This window comes from Carettochelys insculpta, chromosome 9 (genome assembly GCF_033958435.1).
Source record: "Carettochelys insculpta isolate YL-2023 chromosome 9, ASM3395843v1, whole genome shotgun sequence".
Lineage (NCBI taxonomy): Eukaryota > Metazoa > Chordata > Testudines > Carettochelyidae > Carettochelys > Carettochelys insculpta.
The window spans coordinates 57,578,948-57,597,801 of NC_134145.1; the positions used below are offsets into that span (position 1 = coordinate 57,578,948).

At 51.7% G+C, this 18,854-nt stretch overlaps 1 protein-coding gene across 1 annotated transcript in view; it reads right to left on the bottom strand.

Moving 5' to 3' along the window:
• Positions 1-1,742: 1,742 nt before the first annotated feature.
• Positions 1,743-18,854, bottom strand: part of CACNA1E (calcium voltage-gated channel subunit alpha1 E) — a 245,656-nt gene continuing 228,544 nt past the window's right edge. The window contains exons 41-49 of the mRNA XM_075003399.1: positions 18,647-18,752; positions 17,636-17,743; positions 16,980-17,080; positions 16,402-16,508; positions 11,886-11,994; positions 9,017-9,145; positions 6,604-6,784; positions 4,318-4,508; positions 1,743-2,628 (exon numbers count right to left, since the gene is read on the bottom strand). Of these exons, the coding sequence (XP_074859500.1) occupies positions 2,089-2,628; positions 4,318-4,508; positions 6,604-6,784; positions 9,017-9,145; positions 11,886-11,994; positions 16,402-16,508; positions 16,980-17,080; positions 17,636-17,743; positions 18,647-18,752 (1,572 nt within the window). The 3' untranslated portion in view covers positions 1,743-2,088. The remainder of the gene's footprint in view (positions 2,629-4,317; positions 4,509-6,603; positions 6,785-9,016; positions 9,146-11,885; positions 11,995-16,401; positions 16,509-16,979; positions 17,081-17,635; positions 17,744-18,646; positions 18,753-18,854) is intronic.

An 18,854-nucleotide genomic window follows, 5' to 3' on the forward strand; every position in this document is an offset into this window, starting at 1 on the left:
CAGCCATGGGACAGGAAGGTTGAGATTTTTGGAAACTGACTTAGGGTCATGCAGCTGACTGTCAATTAACGACAGCAGAGAAATGAAATCCTCCAGTTGGCTTTCAAAATCTCAACCCGGGTCCCATGTGTCAGAGCCAAATGCCCCTCAATTCCGTGCCAGAGGGAGTCTGCTGAGCCCAGGAGAGAGTCTGAGGGCTGTGGCAATGCAAGCACATCTGGTTCCTGCACCTGGGCTTGGGAACTACAGGATGCCGCTTATATGGTTTCCAGTAAGTGCCTGGGGACGAGGTTCAGTCTGTAGCTTTGCCTGTGCAGGGCCATCTGGCTAATATACCCAAGTATCTCTCCAGGCAGCGGCAAAGCTGCTTGGGGACTAGGGAGTGAAAAGGCCTTGCCCTCCGCCCCTCCGAATGGCCATGCCTGCCATCTGCGTTTTCCACCTCCTCTCCAAAGCCAGTGTGGTTTTGGAAAGTACCGTGCTGGGTCCTGCAGAGGCTTGGCAGGAGATGGGGTGTCTCTCGGGCTAGGACTAGGCTAGGACTAGGATTTAGCTCTACCACCAAGCTCAGCTCAACCTATACTAAGGTGGCCCAGGAGGGCCCAGTCTGATTGGGCTCGCCAAAGCAGCTTGCTAATGCACAACGTTTCCACGCTCAGTCAATACAACGGGGCCTGGTCCAAAGCCCACCGCTACTAGTGGGAGCACTGTCACTGACCTTAATGGTCTGTATCCGGCCCCTGGGGCACACTCTGTCCATGCATCAGAGCAAGGCAGAGGCACCCGAGCAGCAAGGAGAGAGTATGGTGCCAGGCTAGCAGCACGCGTGAGAGGGAGCGGGGAGGTATTCACGCAGAAGGAGCTTCCCAGCCCGCTCTCTACTTTCACAACCCCACACCCCAGCGAGGAACTCGAATGGGTCACCTGCGAAGCAGTAACTTGGCTTCCCTTCAGTCAAGCTGGTGCTCAACCACATGCAAAAATCACAGCCCAGCAATAAAACTGCCCTCCGCATGGTAATGTCTCCCAGGAGGTGTTTCCTTTGGTTGTAGATCCACCCACAACTGTATTTTGCATTCCAGAGTCTCCCGCCTTCTGGGCAGCGGGGAAAGGGAGCCTGGCTCAGCCTCGTTCGTCCAGCTGAACATGAGGCAGGGTAGGAAATGTCTCATACCTGGCCTCATAGAAGTCAATAGAAAGCATTCGCTGGCTGGCTGGAGGCCCTGCTGGAGACAGGCGGCCTTGCAGGTAGCGTGCACCAGTTGACTAAAACAGATACCTGCATGTGTATATCTTTATATATACAGCATATAAATATATATACACACACATACCGTATATACACACACACCTAGCGTTCTCAGTATATAAATAATATATGCACAAGCAAGGTGGTTATGGTCCACAGCATCACCCCTGGCCCCTCCTCCCACAATCTCCCCATGGTACAAGCCGGTTTGGTTTGGTTTCACCCAAACCCATCCCCTCCCACCATGCATGGCAGCGCCTGGCGGTCCGCTGGGCCCTCAGGCCACCCCCCACAACCCTCTTCTCTTGGCAGCTTTATCACTAACGCATCTGGCAAACTGGAAGCCACGGCAGCACAAAAGAACCCCAGTGACAACATCTGTGTCTCTGGCAGGGCCACACCTCTGTCTTGATCCTCCGTCTCCGCCGGCCCCAAAGGAAAACGAACCATGCCCACAGCCCCTGGCTGGGCGCTTTTACCGACTGTCACAGGACCAGGCTAATACAAAGAAATCCCAGGGTCCTGGCTGCTTCCTGCTGAGTTTTGCTTGGCAGCGGATCCACTCTCGGGGTTCCCATAGGCATGAAGCGCCGTCTGGCTGGGGAGGGCGTTTCCATGGTTTTCACACACATCCCACTGGCGCGGGAGCCTTAGCAGACCAGCGGCGTGCAAGTAGATCAAAGGCTTCTTTGTGCAGAAAAAAGTAGGGAGGGTCGGCAGTAGGAACTGTTTTTTTTTATTTTTTTTGCACAAAGACTTGATTTCTCCTGCGCTTCGTTTTGGGTTCGTTCCATCCCCACACGTGGTGAAGAGCATGCACCGGAGGGAGGGAGCGGCCTCTAGCATTTGTCGTCTTCTTCCGTGTCGCTGAGCACGTCGATGCTCGCCCCACACATCACCCCCTGCGCTGCCCCTCTCCGCCTCCTCCGGTAGTGCCCGTTGGGCATCTGCCAGCCGTGCCGCAGGGGAGGGGCGGAGCCAATGGTGTTGGAGCGGCCGAGGCTGGTGGCGACAGCAGCCTCGAAGGTGAGCGTCTCCTCCTCGCCGCAGTCTGAGGCGTGGGAGTCGTCATGCAGGGCCAGGTACGGCTCTGAGATGTAGCGCTGCGGGGTGGAGAGCCGGCTCTGCTTGCCCTGGGGAGAGCTGGAAGACTCGGTCAGGCAGGTGTCATTTGTCTCCAGCGCCTGGGAGAGGAGAGGGGACCCCCCCTCGCTCTCGTCGGGTTGCGGGGAGCTGTCGCCAGGGCGCCGCATCAGAGCGGCGTAAGAGAGGAGCGGGCGCGGCTTTGGAGGGACCGGTGGGAGCTGCCGGCGACCTCGTCTCGGGGTACTCGTGTCAGAGATAGAGGGGATGGAGCTTTCACTCAGGGAGCCCGTGCCCTACAAAACGGAGGAAGACATATTGACATACAGCCGGGACTGCCTTGGTCAAAAGCTGCCCCCTGCTCCGGCCCTTCAGAAACCCCTCCGGAAAATCCATCTCTCCATGGCCGTCCTCCCTTGGACACGAGGTGTAGTCTTCACATGCTAGCCACTGGGGAGCCTGGTCCCGCACCCCTGTGAATCTACCCTGTGTTTTGTCTTTGTGAGGATCTGACCTTGTGTTATGCCTGGTCCACACCTAAAACTTGCCACGCTGTTCAGGGCTGTGAAACGCCACGCCCTGTGCCATGGAGTTAGATCAGTGGTGCTCAAACTACCCTTATTCTAATGAGGTCACCAGGGCTGGCTTAGACTCGCTGGGGCCAAGCCAAAGCCTGAAGCTGGAAGTCTGAGGGGTTCAGCCTCGGGTGATGGGGCTCAGGTTACAGGCTGCCCTGTCTGGGGCTGACCCCCTTGGGATTCTGCTTTGCTCTAACCACAACCCCCTCAGGTGGTTGGGCTTGGGGTTTGGCTTGTCCCCTCCACCTGGGGCAGTGGGGCTTGGGTGGGCTTCATCCGTGCTCTGCCCTCCTGGGGTCGTGTAGTAATTTTTGCTATCAGAAGGGGGTCAAAGGGCAGTGAGGTTAGAGAACCTAACCCCACCGCAGACACCGCTTGGCCAACGGAAGAATTCCAGTGATGTCAGGATACCTCCATCTACAGCAGCAGAGCTGCAGCACGGAAGCAGTGCCCTGTTGTGCAGATACATGCACAGCTAACTTGAGTTAAGAACGCACTGGCTACCTCTGGGAGTGACTCAGGGCCTGACTCAAGTTTGGTGAGACATTGGCAGGAGGAGGGTGCTCTGGAAGCTGGACTGAGCTAATGCTCTGAGTCGCCAGCAGGAGGTGGTATGGCGGTAAGTCACCAACGGCTACAGGACATCACCGTTATCCATTTTTGTTGTCACAGTTCTGCACTTGTTGCAGCCCAAGAAGAACCATTTGCAGCCCATTTCACCCCCATGCAATGAGCTTGTAAATCATGGGGCAAGGCCTGTGTCTTGGCTGGTGGGGATAGGGAAGAAAAGGAGAAGCACCTTCTGACTTAAACAGGGTGGGATGAAAGCAGCAGAGGCTCCTCCGGCGAGAGCTAGGAGGAGGGATGGCGACTGTTCCTCAGCTATTGGTAGCACTGCAATAAGCTTTCTAACTGAGGGCACTTGGCACAGGACCTGCTGCTGTTACAACCACGGTTCCTATATCTCTGAAGGTGCGAGATTTACAGAAGAGGCTCTTTGTTCCCGGGCGCTGGGCATTCCCAACAGCAAACACAGTCCAGCGGAGAGAGCCCTGAATGGGGACTCGGGTGTCCTGTGCCAGACTCTGCCCTGGGCTGGCTCTGGGAGCTCGGCCACTTCACCTATCTATGCCCTTGTGTTCCCTCCCACCCCTCATCTATCTTGTGTAACAATGAGGCTGTAGACTCTTGGGGGCTGGACCCGTCTCCCAGTATGTGTTTGCACAGTGCCTTGCTCAGCTAGGGCTTTGCAGTGCTGTGGTAAAGTACCAGATGATTGGCCAAAGGCTGCCTAAGCCCAGAGACAGGAGTGCAGGACCCTGTGTGTTTGCCCAGAGGAAGCGAGTGATTACTTCTGTCCTGCTCCGGGCTGGGATGACGGGGACTGGGCTGAGGTTTCACCCCTACCTGTCTGTTGGGTGTCTGCGACCTGCTCTCGCTGGGTGACCTGGACTGGCGCCGGATGGGAGACTCGCTGTCTGCCTGCGGACTCCTCTCCTCTGAGTTGCAGCGGGAGATGTCTGGGGACAGCAAGTGCTTGCGTTCTTTGGAGCGCCCTCGTTCTCTGCCCCCTGAGCGATGGGTCTCAGACCTGTGGCCTGGGGAGGACAAAGCCAGACTGTCAGGCTCCCTGGTGCGACAGCTGCTGGGATTTGTTCCAAGGCATGTTCGGAGGGGACTTTCCTCTTTACTCTAACTCAGAGCTCCCCCTCCCTCAAGCTCTCTCCATCCCACTGACCCAACACGCCTTCAAAGCCAGGCAAGCGGGGAGCTCTCCCTCTGCCTCAGATCCTGAGAGCTCCCTCTGCCATGCTGCCGAAGGAGTGTATCTGCAGAGCCCTGCCCAGCTATAAAACCGGTATCTCCAGCCACATCTGCAAAACCGAGCCGTGCGTGCCCACGGACATCCATGGATTTGCAGGGCTCTTTATGTGCGCGCTGCTTAATACCTTCTCAGCCTCCCCTCCTTCCTCTCAGCGCAGCGCTTGCGACAGTCGTTTTTACTTCCTCAGCCGCCCTCAACATTGCAGTTCTCACCTGTTTTCAGTCCATGGGGGCTCTAGTAAGAGCACAGACATTGTTCTCCTCTGGATAGTTAATGACCTCTGCCTTTGCAGCTTTCTCCTTCCTTCTGCGTCTCTGCGCATCCTCGGACACTGGGAGCCACTTTCTCCTTCAGAGCTGCACAGCTCCATCCTAGAACGGTTCTGCTCGTGCTTGATTGGGCTGCTTCTGCCCTGCTTCCCCACGTATTTTTGACCTGTCTGCACCAAGTGGGCCCCATGACTCTGTCACAGCTTCTTTCAGGGGAACACCTGGCCATCCTCGAACACAACTCTGCCTCCACCCTCTTGACACAGACTTCCCGTGGCTGTTATCTTAGCATGAGAACTTTCCTTCTCTTCCCAAAGCTCCTCTGCCTCTAAACCTGCTGGTCACTGGACAATGAGGCCCACACGAGTGCTGCTGAAATTCTCCTCCATGCCCAAGCCGTAGCAATTCTCCTCCAGGGCTTTGCCAAGCCCCATCTCTCCAAACTCCAGGATGCTGCAGCCCAGTCTCCACACAGTTCCACTGACTCCCCAGTCACATCAGAATCCAGTTCACATCAATCTTCTATGGACTGACTCCAGCTTGGCTTACAGACCTGATTGTGCTCTACTTCTCTCTGCTTCCTGGGGCAGCTCATGGACATACACCAAAGGATTGTGCCATACGTGGGTAGCCCCCTCTTCTTCACATAAACAGCCCTGGCCAATGACACCAAATTCAGTTGGAGCTGCCGTGAATCCTACAGTCAGGGAGTTGCAGCCACTCTCATAAGGCAAACCTGCATCACTGCCAGTCTTGATGTTGCCTGGGACAGGGGATGGACTGATGCTGCTGTAGAAGAGGACTGGTGGCTCAGCACAACTCATGAATGTGCTGCTGCCAGCATCAAAGAGCAACTGGAGATCAGGCTCGGTCAGCGTGAGAGGAGGAACGCCCCATACTTAGTACAGGTGAGCCAGATGGGCACTGGAGAAAAGGCCTGGTTGGAGGCCCGATCACATGGATCTGGGACTGAGATGCTCTGTGGCCCAGCAAAGCAGGAGGAATTCTGGACCTCAGTAGGAGGGATCCCAGGCCAAGACCTGAACGTGGGACACCAGTTGGCCTGCTGCAGCTGTTCAGGCACTTGGTTTTGACAACTCTTACACTGCTGGTGCAACTTTTATTGAATACAATTTCTTCCCTGGTCCGCCTGCTGCTGCCTCTGTTTGACAAGCCCTCGCTGCTTTTCTCTCATCTCCACCCCAGTACATGGCAGCCATCCTCTCTGCAGCTCCTGCATCTCTCTGGCTTATGGAGCATTCCCCTGTTCTCAGCTTTCATCCACATGTGTGTCTCCCATGTCTGTATTTCTTAGCCGCTCCCATCCCTCCTTCTCCTTGTGGAATGCTCTGAATGAATTGAACCCTATGTCCTGTCCGGAGGCACCCTGTGTATGAGCCGTTGATGATCACAGAGCTGGGATGGCTTGTTCTTCCAGTTCCTGATTCTTTACCACCCTCTTTGGGCAGCGGGCCTGACTCTGCCATACCCAATAGTAACACAGATGCTCCAGCTGCAGAAAGGAGTGAATTCTTCACCAGAAGATTCTTGTACTGTGGGAGAGAACCCCTTCCCCTCCTTCCCCTGCCACCAGCTCACCTGAGTCTGCATTCAGGCGTCGAGCAGAGAGCTGTAGCGAGGAGTGATAACTGCGCCGACGAGACTTGTAGGTGTTTTCGCTGCTTCGCTCCATGGAGAACTCATCCAGCCAGGAGCTGTTCGGACGCTTGTCCCGGATGGTGGAGAACGATCGTCTCATAGAGCTCGTGTCTGTAACTACCTGGAAATGCAGCCCACGGCATGATTAATGGACGCCGGTGGCAGAGAGAGGCAGAAGAGCCGCTCGAAAGTCAGGAGGTCTAATATCAGAGGAAGACCAGTGCTGTCTCTGCTGCTCAGCCAGGGCAGGAAATTTAACAGCGAAGGCTCCAGAGCTGCTCCAGCATCGGTCACTCAATACAAAAGACAGGGGCCAGATTCTTAGCTGGCGTCAATCAAGCACAGACAAAGGAAGAACAGAGCAAACTCAAAAGGGAAGGGAAAGAAAAGTTCCTGTTGGTTTACTCCCTCCCATGCCTCAATCCGTCTCAACTTATCTGCAGAATTACTGAGACACTTCCATGGACTCTTCTCCAGCCTGTCCTCTTCTCACCAGCCCATCATCTTCTGCCCTCTTTCTCGTGCTGCTCCCATAGCCAGCTATTGCCCCTCCTAACTTTATTCCCTCTCCATCTCCTTCACCTCACCTGCACCATTGTATCAATCCATTTCAACTCCTCCCCTCTCCCCCTTCCCCCACTGCACACCTCCCTGCTCCCTTCTCCTCACACTTCTCAAAGGGTCCTTCCCAGCCTCCACGTTTCTCTTCCCCCCGCACTATTTCTTTCCCCTCCTGTAAATCATCCCTGGTTTTCTTCCCTCTCTCTGCTCTCGTCTTCTCTTGTTCTCTGTTGCCCTTCAGTTCTCCCTGCTTGTATTGTTTCTGGCCTAAACCTTCTCTGCATTTCCACACTCCATATTTGGACCCATCTGTTTCCTTCCTCTCACCCAACCCCCCTCTCCTTGCATTTCCCTCGTTTGTTTTCTTGTGCCTTCTTTAGGACTTGCTCCCCGCCGCTTTCCATGGTTTTCCCTTTAAAGCAAAGCTATTTCCTTCCATTTCCCTCCAGGACCTCAGTGCTGCACCCCTGCTCTGTATTCAGCCATTCCTCCCAGAGGTCATCAGTGCCTGATGACAGAGCAGCTTCAGTGACCATTAGGACTGTCCCAGCCCAGTTGGGGATGGTTGGGCAGACAGTATTTGGGAAAGATACAACCAAGAGCCATCTAACATGCATCCATTATCAGGTGCCACGCTACCAGTTCAGTCAGTAACAAAGGTGTGAAACGTACCCCAAAACTTACTTAAGTAAAAGTGCAGCTGCTTGGGGGGTGTGTGTGTGTGTGTGAATGTACTGAAGTACAAGTTACGCCTGTCCCTGTGGAAAATTACTTGAGAAGAAGTATGTACACACATACAACACATCTAGATTGTACTTAAGTATCCAGAAGAGAAAGGAGTGGCACTTTTACTTAAGTCACTTTTTGGGTACTTTTCCCAGTAGCATCAGCAGGGAAAAGTTCTCATCTCCCCACCCCCCAAAGATCCTCTGGTATCAAGCAAGGTGGATTTAACCCAAGGAGAAGAGTAGGAATGTTGCATTCCACCTGCTTTGGCACAGAAGGGGCCGTTCATATTGTCCCCACCACTGAAGAAGTGTGAGGTACTAATACTCTGTGCCAAAGGGTTATGAAAACAACCCCAGAAGAGCTTCCATGTCACTGTCAGAGCAGAATATGAGACAGACAGACAGAAAAACCAGGCAGACAAACAAAGAGATGGGAGCATGGCTGGACTGATCAGGGCAGACTGCCCGGGGCCACACAGGTGTTTCGTGACAAGGGCAGGAAGAAAGCAGAAGTAAGGAATCATCAGTAGGAATATTTGCTTGGTGGGGAGGGATATTTTGAAAATGGTGCACATTGAATGAGACACCAATGAACCAGTCCTGCTGTGGCCCATCATAGGGGTGGGCTAGAGGGAAAAGAAGAATGGTCCTATGGTGTGTGCTCTATTTTAGGAGACCTGGGATCCATTCCGGGCTCCACCATGGGCTGCCTGTATGACCTTGGGCAAGTCTCTCTGCGCCTCAGTTCCCATCTGTGCAATGGGCTGAGTAGAATCGCCTGGCCTCCCGGGGTGTGTGGAGGGTAATGATGGTACAGACTGTGGGTGCTCAGGCACCATATGAATGGGGACCATCTCAGCATCTAAGACAGAATGCTTCCCAATGCCATCCAGGCAGGCACCCACTGGAGCAGCCCTAGTGACACATCACCCACTGCTGTAGGGCCTGGCAGCGCAGCACCAAACATCTCCCACGGAAAACCAAGGGCTCTCTTTTCCTATCAGACAGCTACAGCCACGTACGTCCCCTTGTGCTCGTCCGGCTCTGGTTTCGCTTGGTGTTACCTGGGGATCCACAGTCAGGCGTGGCATGGAGGAGGCCCTCCCCGACACAGCGTGCTCCTGAGTGTCCACGGGGAGATAGTTGCCACGGTTAGAGGGCTGCACTCTTTGAAACTCTCTAACCTCTGGCTCCTGGAAATAAACACACAGCCAAGCTCGTGGGATTTTGTTTGATAAGGTCACCACTCTTCTCCTGCCAACCTCTGTGCTCCTGTTGGACTGGGAACCGCTTGACAGGAGGGGACCCAGCCTCTTTCAGCCTCTGGAACAGAGTGCGGGTTTTTGGTTGGCCAAACAGTAAGAATGTCTGGATCCCCTTTTGAGAGTCAATCACTTGGATACAGTTTCAATTTCTATTTCCGGCTCTTTTATAGAGACCCAGCTCACAGGTTCTGACACCAAGGCAAACTTCACTACAGGTTGAAATTATCTCATCCAGCAACCTCAGGAACCGACTGTTGCCGGACGAGAGAATTTGCCAGACAACGGGAGGTCAATATTGGCTAGCACATTACCAGCATGTCCACTGCTTACTGGGCTCTTAGAAGATGTTGGGGGGTAAATTACAGCTAAATAACAGCACAGAACATTGAGAGCCAGGACTTGTGGCTGGAAACAAACTTTACAGGACCATGGGAAACTTGGGCACACTCACGATAAGTGGCCAGCTGGCTAACTAAAATCATGCCGGATTATGGAGGTTGCCGAATGAGAGAGTGCCAGACTAGAGAGGTTCGACCTGTACTTTTTTATTTCAGCAATGAGAAAAGGAAAACCGAGATTGATTTTTCTAACTCATTGGCATCCTACACTTCTGCTTCTTAGTTTTCTCTTATTTTTAAGCTTGCAGAATCTTCTAGGCTTTGGTTTTCTAAAAATGTACTCAAGGTTTTTCTAGTAATGTCCAAGTTAAATCAATCAGAAAGGGCTGAATGTCTTACTTGTATAGTTAGTTAATTTCTGACTTTAAATAATCTCTTTTGTTTTGGTCAAAGAGTTAAAACTGAAGCAAAGGCCCTTTTAGGGGTTGCCAGGAAGTGACATCAGACAGATGTGTGTCACTGCCAGAAACTGACAACAGAAGGGATGGATTCAGACCTTATCCTTCATTGCCGGCAGGCACCATGAAAGGTTGGCCAGGCAGTTTCCATTTGTAGCTGAAGAGCTGAATTGTATGGAGAGGAGCCATGTATGTGATACAGAATTCACAGAGAGAGTGCTACGAACTCTGAGAAGCATACAGATCAGACTGGAAATGTACAGTGATACCACACTGCAGTCCAACAAGTGTAAGGGTGGTGCCCAGATGCACAGACGTGTACACACATACGCACACACAGACGTTAGTGCTGCCGACCAGAATGTGGGTATATGTGTATGTTCACGTTTGTGCGACACAATTCAACAGTCCAGCTTTGATAATGGACACCGGCACTGACAACAAGATGAACACGAATCCCAAAGCAGCAGATACCATCGTTCAGCACAGGGTAACCCACTGAAAAGAGTATTTAATAAAAGGCATCGACCTGTGAACAAAAGGATAGTTTACTGCATTGTATCAATCCACCATGCTACAGCATCACGAGAGGGCCTCCAGATCTGTGGCACTTCCTGAGCCCTTGAGTCCTAGGCCCAGAAACAGAGGAGGCAGCTCATCTGTTCTTTAAAAACCTAGTTAAATGGCCTCAGGGACACAGCATGCGCCACAACTCTGATGAATACGGCAGGCCAGACTTGGTGTACAGTGGCACAGCTCCAATGGAGTTCTGCTGATTTACACCATCTGGCCACTGGGTCACCTCCCCGCCAATATCTTAGTATGTGCACCCTCCAAACCAGGCCTGTGCCCGGTCTGAAATGCACCAGGATGAGCTCAGAACTCTCATGTGTGTTCAGGGCAGCTGTACAGAGATGGGTTCCCTCTTTCTCCCACGTGTCAGGTAGCTGGAGGAACCCACGCACCGTACACAGGGAAAGGAAGCAGGGAACGCAGGATAGTGTGTGTGTGACATCCATCTGACGCCTTCCAGCTTTACAATGGAAGGACCCAAGGGCTGGAACCATGCTGCAAGCAGTTCTAGAGAAGGCCCAAATGTAAAATGGGCTGCCACATTCCCTTCACGTAGGGCTGTTATGATGTAGCCTATTTTAGGACCTAACCCAAAGCCCACTGAAGTATCAGAGGGGTGGCCGTGTTAGTCTGTATCCACAGGAACAATGAGAAGTTCTGTGGCACCTTATAGACTAACAGATTTTTGGAGCATAAGCTTTTGTGGCCTTTGCTTACGCTCCAGAAAATCTGTTAGTTTTAAGGTATCACAGGACTTCTTGTTGTTTCCACTGAAGCCAGTGATTGGAAAGATGCAGTGGGCATAGGTGCTGACACTGTGGGTGCTCGGGGGTGGGAGCACCCACAGGAAAAAAAATAGTGGCTGCTCAGCACCCACCAGCCACCCCTCAATCAGCTGTTTACGGGCTGCAGGAAGGGGCAGACAGTGGACAGGGAGAGGTGGAGTGAGCATGGGACCTTGGGGAAAGGGGTGGAGTAGGACAGGGCCTTGGGGCAGAGCAGGGGTGGAACAACCACCAAGGAAGATGGAAGTCGCGCCTCTGGTTGGTGGGCTTGGCTCAGACCTGTAGAGAGGAATACAGTGTAATTTGTCACAGTGGGTCCCAGAAGACAGTTAGAGCAGTGTTCTCACACATTTGCTCCGGCTATCGATCCCCTATTTGTCAGTGACAAGAGAGCCACACTTTTCATGTGCCCGTAGGATGGGACAATTAATTTGGAGCTACCTTTGGGAAACCGTGTAGGGCAATGGCCCTGGGGCCCTGGAGGAAGTACATGAAAGTCAGAGTATTGGTTTACCAGAGATTGCTGCTCCTGGAACTGCCCATGTGCTGAATCCATACAAGCCAGTTGGAATATCTCTTGAGGAGAGAGTGGACTCAGTGATGGGTACCCGCTCCGGCTGCTCCTGCAAAGATATTCCAACTTCAGAGAAACAGAGAGAACAAAGCATCATGCTGCCAATCCCTGATGGTCTGTCTGACTTCAGCCTCTTAAAGAAGTGGCCCCATGTCACTCGGCACTGCATTCTCCAAGTTCTCCTGGCCAGAGGCGCACTCCTTTGGTGGGCACACTGCGCACTGAAATGAACAACTTTTTCTCTCCAACACAAACTCCACTACACACGCTCCTGATAACTGGCACTTCACTGAACCAGGATATCCAGGGTGCCACCTGCAATGCGGCAGCACAGTGACAGTTCTAAAAGGAGCTTCCGCCTGGTGGTCGTGCTTGATTGACAGTCACAAGGAGCTTTCCTGCCCAAGGAACGGACAGTTGGTTTCCATGTGAGGCAGCGGTACAGCGACAGCTTCTCCAAGGGTGCCCGAGGGTGTAGCTCTGTTTATTGGGCTGGAATTACTGAAGTGACATGTGTGTGCCTGGGGATCACGTTGTCTCTGAGGAAGAGGGTGTTATGTGACTCATGACAGGAATGTCAATCATGTTCAAGCATTACGGAATTTTTCTTTCCCTCTTTTTAACACTTTTCTCAGGAGAATTTAGAGCTGGTAGAAGCTGCTGGATTTCCAGACTGGGCACAAGGACGAGGAGGAAAGGCACAGCAAGAGTAGAGGCAGGCAAGCTTCCTCATACTGCACTGCAATGGACCTCCACCCTGACCTAGAGGGACCATCTCAAGGGAGGAGAGGGAAATGCTGTCTCTGTGCCACAATTCTCATTTACGCCTTGCCCTCTCTGCTGGGACTGCCGTGGTGGGGCTTGCCAACTGGTAGCGGGAAATGTAAGATGATAAGGGCCCTCAAAAAGTCACCAAGTCCATACCCCTGTGTTCAGGGAGTACCAAGTTTACCTACACGTCCCTGACAGTGCATGTCCAACTTGTTTTTAAACCCATCCAATGAGGGGGATTCCATGACCTTCCTTGGGTGGCTATTCCAGAGTTAAGTCCACAGAGCATTAGCAAGTGTTCCCTAATATCTAACCCAAATCTCCCTTGCTGCAAGGTAAGTCCATTACTTCCTGTCCTACCTTCTATGGACATGCAGAAGAATCACTCATCAGCCTCTATAACAACACCTCTTAAGACACTGGAAGACTGTGACCAGGTCCATGCCTTTATTCTTTTCTCAAGACTAACCACTCCCAGATCTGTTAATCCTCATAGTTCAGGTTTTCTGAACCCTTTATCATTTTTGTGGCTCTCCTCTTGGACTTCCTCCAACTTGTCCACACCCTTCCTACACTGCGGAGTCCAGAACTGGACACAGAACTCCAGCTGGGGTCTACCCTGTGCTGAGGACTGGGAAAATTACCTCACAACACTCCTGTTAATACACCCAAGACCCATATTAGCCTTTTTTGCAGCTGTACATTGACTCAGTTTGTGGGCCACTGAACACCCCACCCCAGATCAGTACTACTGCCTACCTGGTTATTCTACATTTTGTATTTGTGTTTTGGGTTTTTTCTTCCTCAGTGAGGAACTCTGCACTTGTGTTTATTGAATTTCACCTAGCTGAATTCAGGCCAATCCTCTAATTTGTCCAGGTTGTTTTGAAATTTAACCTGCCCTGCAAAGTGGTTACACCTCCTTTCAGCTTGGTGTCACCTGCACATTTTATAAGCACACTCTCCACTCCCTTATCCAAGGCAAAATATTGAATAGTACTAGATCTAGGACTGACCCCTGTGGGACCTCATTGGATACATCCTCTCAATTTAACAGCAAGTCATCGATGACTTTCTGAGCACAGTCTTTCAACCAGTTCTGCACCCACCTTACAGTAAATTCATCTAGATGACATTTCCCTAGTTTGTTTATGAGGCTATCATGTGGGACTGTGTCAAAAGTCTTATTAAAATCAATGTGTATCATGCTTACTGCTGCTTCTCATTCACTTGAAGTTATCCTCTTGAAGAAAGAAGTTACGTTGGTTTGGCACGATTTCTTTGTGACAAATCCATGCTGATTATTCCTTACATTCCTGTTATCCTACAAGTGCCTACAAACAGATTGTTTATCATCTTCCCCAGTGTCTTTCCAGGTATTTAAGTTATGCTGACTGATCTATGATTCCCCAGTCCCTCCTTGTTCCCTTGCTAAAAATAGGCACTCTGTTTACCCTTCTCCAGCCATCTGGGACCTCTTCTATTCCCAAGGCATTTTCAAAGATAACGCTAATGGCCCCACAATTGCTTCAGCTAGCTCCTTAAGGACCTTAAGATGAATTTCATCAGTCCCCACTGACTTGAATACATCTAACTTATCTAAATTATTCTTTAACCTGTTCTTTCCCTATTTTGGCTTGTGTTCCTTCCCCTAGTTGTTAGTATTTATTGTGCTGACTGTCTGGTCATCATTCACTTTTTTAGTGAAGATTGAAGCAGCACAGTCATTAAGCACCTCAGCTTTCCTGAGGTCAACAGTTATTAGCTCTCCTTTCCTGCTAAGTAGCAGACCTACACTTTCCTTCATCTTTCTCTTGCTCCTAATGTATTAAAATAACCTCTTCCTGTTGCTTCCCCCCTTTTTGTTTTAATATCCCTTGCTAGTTGTAACTCTTCTAGGGCTTTAGCACTTCTGGGTTTGTCCCCACATGCTAGTGCTGTTCTTTTATATTTCTCCTTCAGAATTTGACCAGGTTGTGGTAGGATTCCTTTCTGAAATTCAGGTAATTAAAGAGCGCCTGATGGAGTTATACTGACCTCCTCACCTTTCTCGTGCATCAGAATAGTGTTGCTTATAATCACTACTAATCTGGACAGGCTTTAAACTCGGGACCTTGAGGGGAAAGACTCTCTCTCTTTGCCAGTCTCAGAGGCATACTAAAATCTCCTTGATCACACTGTTGGCAATCTGCTAACGCCACACTGGGTTTTCAGTTCTGTCTGCACAGAGCTTGGTGAAATTTGTCTGCTGAAAAAAACACAGCTTTGGCATGACTGAAACAATCTGCAAATTCATGGCAAGATTAGTGAATTATTTTGGGCCAAGGACAAAAAGAAAATACATTTGGAAATGTCAGAATGACGTCACCAAAACAAAACATTTTAATGTCTTTGGGCTAGAGTCACAAGGGCAACAGTGGCATACCTACAGGGTGAGAGTGCTGTCCCCCACACTTTGTGGGTCAGGGAACTCACCTAGGAGGCAGGAGACCTGGGTTCAAGGCCCTATTCCAGCGAAAGGGCTCACACTTGAATCTCCCATGCCTCATAAATTCTCTAACCACCTGGGAACTGGGTGAGGGAGGGGTTCTTCCTCCTCCTCCTTTTTTGTGACTTTAGCCCTTCATTTCCATTGCTCACACGAGAAGGAACCACAATGAAATATTTCACTTCAATGGAACCAAAAGTTTCCCAGATTTCTTTTTCTCATGGGCACTGCCCACGGCCGCATCAGTATCTCTAGCGTCATTTATCTATCTATGTATTTTAGAAAGTTTGTGCATCTGTCTGTTCATGAGTCTGGCCGTTATCTGTGAGTCCTTTTGTTCAAAAACTCCACCTAAACGGTAAGAGCTAGGACAACCAAAGTTGTCATGCAGCTTCCTCTTCTCCTAACTCGAAGTAAGGTCAGAGTCCGATCATGCCAGGAAAATGGGATGTGCCTGGAATTTGACTGAACGTGGAAAGGGAGTGGTCTAATAGAAGGGACACTTAAGCTCCGCCATGACCACTGGAGGGAGTGAGGGCGGGGGAAAGTTATACTGCAGAGTGATCACCGGAGGGCAGCTGCACCGGGAGGAGAATGGCCAGCTGGGGACGAGGCTCTCCGTGGTGCTGGCCACTGGCTCAGGTAAGTGGCCCCCCCGTCCCTAAACATTTCCCTGCCAGCCTTAAGGTACAGCACCAGATAGTGGGAAGCCCTGTCAATCAGCAACCTCCCCCCCACCCCCGAGAAGCTGCCAGGGGGGCTGGGCAGTACAGCTCTGCCCTCCTTTCCCAACAAGGAGCAGCTGGGCAGCCCCCACACAGAAGGAGCCACTAGGAGGCTGGGTAGCCCAGCCCTGGAAACCCCACATATCCCCACCCATGAGAAGCTGAGCAGCCCAGCTCCACTGCCCTACAAGGAGCTGCCAGCCATGGAGCAGGACCACCCTTGCTATCCTGGTATGTCCCCCTGACTTCATAGCCCTCTGGCCTGAGCTCCTCACCCTGAATCCTGCATCCCCTCCCCATTCCCGAGCCCCTGCCCTGACTCCTGCATCCACCCCTCCCTCCACACCCACAGCCCCTCACCTGGAGAACCCGAGCAAAGCAAGGTAAACCTTCTTGATAGGAAACGAAACACTGCCTGTAGGCACAGGAATAGCAGAGCAGCTATGCTACAGGCCTGACGGGCTATACTTACAGGCCTGAAAGGGTGTCCTGCTGGAGGTAGGGCAAAGCTTTGGCATTAGAAAGGATTTCTGGGGGCAGAGACGAGGGCTCCATGCGCTGGAACATAGGGGCGTTTTTCTGTAATCAAACGGAACCAGTCTGAGTCTGTTTCAAGCACAAAAAACTTCTGCTGCATTAAAAATAAATCTGATTCATAGAAGCGTGAAAAGCCTGACAAAGTTCCCCCCTTCTGAGTCCCTCCTTTGGACCCTCTCTCTGTCCAGTCTGACCTCTGCATTGCAAGGAGTGACTTGACTTCCTTATGTACTTAAACTATTGTATGCCAGTGGTGCAAAAGTCACCTCTGTCTTAAATCACCCACCTCTTCTTTTATCATTTATCTCCTTCGTTCCTGTCCCTTAAACCTTCGGACAGTCACTTGCTGCTGCACCAGTCACCTGCTACCAGCAGGTCGAGATGCCACCTGTGGTCATCATCTCACCCAAAGGCCACATCAATACAGACCCCTCGCTCTGAAGGTGCTGTGAGTTCACTGCTCTCCCCACAGCCAGAGAGCCCCAGTCAACTCTTAGGGTGGTTGAACCTCACCTGTTCCTCCAGCTGCTGCCTCTGTTTCTTCGCTTTGCTCTGCTTATAGTAGTCCATGATCATCATGGCTGCATATATTTTGCCCACTGTCAGGTCGGAAGCTGCAAGCATAACATGGAATACTTTCAGGGTGGCAGAATCTCTAGGTGGAAGGTCTGAAGACGCTGTTGCTTGCTCATGACCTATTGTACTCTCCTGATCCTTAACAGACACACTCTGTTCAGCGGCCCAGAAGAAATGGAATTAGAAGACCAGGTTCTGTGGGTGGAAGTCCCTCTAGATTTAGGACAGTCTGAAGGTGGACACCTTGGAATCACAGTAATACAACACTGGAGACAGGCGGCTTCATCACACAGCTGCTGTAAGGTCATCAGATGAAAGGGGGACAAACAATTCCTTCTCCCCTCCAGAGGGTCCCCCTGATCCACAGAGTTTGACTTGAGAAGATCACTTACATGCTATTTATTTCTCAAGTGCGTTCAGAGTATTGGGGTGGAGCAAGGAAAATTTCTGCTTGTGTTAGGAGAAATCTCTCTGAGCTTTCCCTTAGGCAACAGGCCGCTATTAGCAAATTTCCGTTCCCCGTGTGAGAGATGCCTCCCCCATCCGAGCCCCGTTAGAGGCTGGAGGCAACTGTGCAGGAGGAGGAAACTCACTTTTTGGCAAGGGCACTAGTACATCCAGCATCTTCTGAGACAGATGAGGCCAGATGGCCAGAATCTCCTTTTGCAGCTCTGAATCCAGCTGCTGCCAGTCCGCACCCCCTGGAAGAAAGAGACAGAATGGGTCTGCACAGATGACTAGTGGGTGCTGGTACGCGCCTTCTGTTCAAAGCTATGCTCGTTAGCTGCACTTCCCCCCATCGTGAATGGGTGGCACCAACTACTGGGGTCCTTATGGGTATGTCTCCACCGACCATAAGAATAGCCAGACTGGGTCAGATCAATGGTTTGTCTAGCTCAGTGTTCTGTCTTCTGACTTCTGACAACGGCCAACAACATTCCCTGTTATTCTTCCATCCACGCGTGGAATAACAATAATTGTTGTGTGTGCTGACGAATGTGTGGTGGTCCACCACCATGCTTCTGGCTGAGGGAACTCTGCTAATCAGCTGGGTGGCACCTGAATGTTTCCTGGGTGGCCACCAAAGCGCTCCCACCGCAGGGAACACCGGTGGCCAAAGCCAGCTGCTTCAGTGGGGAGGAACAGGACATCCCATAAGTGAATGGGATGGGCGCTCTCTTCTGACGTCTATCCCTCTGCCTGCCACAGCAAGAAGACACGTTCCTGTTATCTGAGTGCTGCAGCTTTAATGGGAAGCCGCCCTTCATGGAAGAGGCCATGTCAGGACCTCTGAGGCAGCAGCCGAAGAGCGTTTCATGTGGGATAGGTTACAGTGCAAACCACAGCCTGGGGTTGATTTCTCTCTCGTCCTTTCCTGCTAGCCATCTGCTCTAACCCACATCTGACACCTGTGCACTGATCCCACGCTTTGTCCCCCACGTCCCTGTGATGGTGGCACATCCTGCTCAGCCTGAGTGAGGAAGCAGGTGGGACGGATCAAACAACCCTTGCCCTGGCCAACGCGGTCAGTCAGCTCCACCACACATCAGAACATCTGCACTGACCACTCCTGGCTCCCCGGGCTGCCACTCCCCAGCCCTTACCTTTTGCGATCTTGATGTCCAATGCCGTTCGGATCAGCGCCATCAAGGTGGAGGTGAAATGGACGGTCATGTCCTCCGCCACGGGCATATTCATCAGCACCAGCCTCTGCACGAGACAGAGAGAAAACAGCAGGCGACAAACAATATCGAAAGACACATCGAGCGGGCGGTGGGAGAAAAGTGAGAGCGCGTGTAAAACAGCACAGCC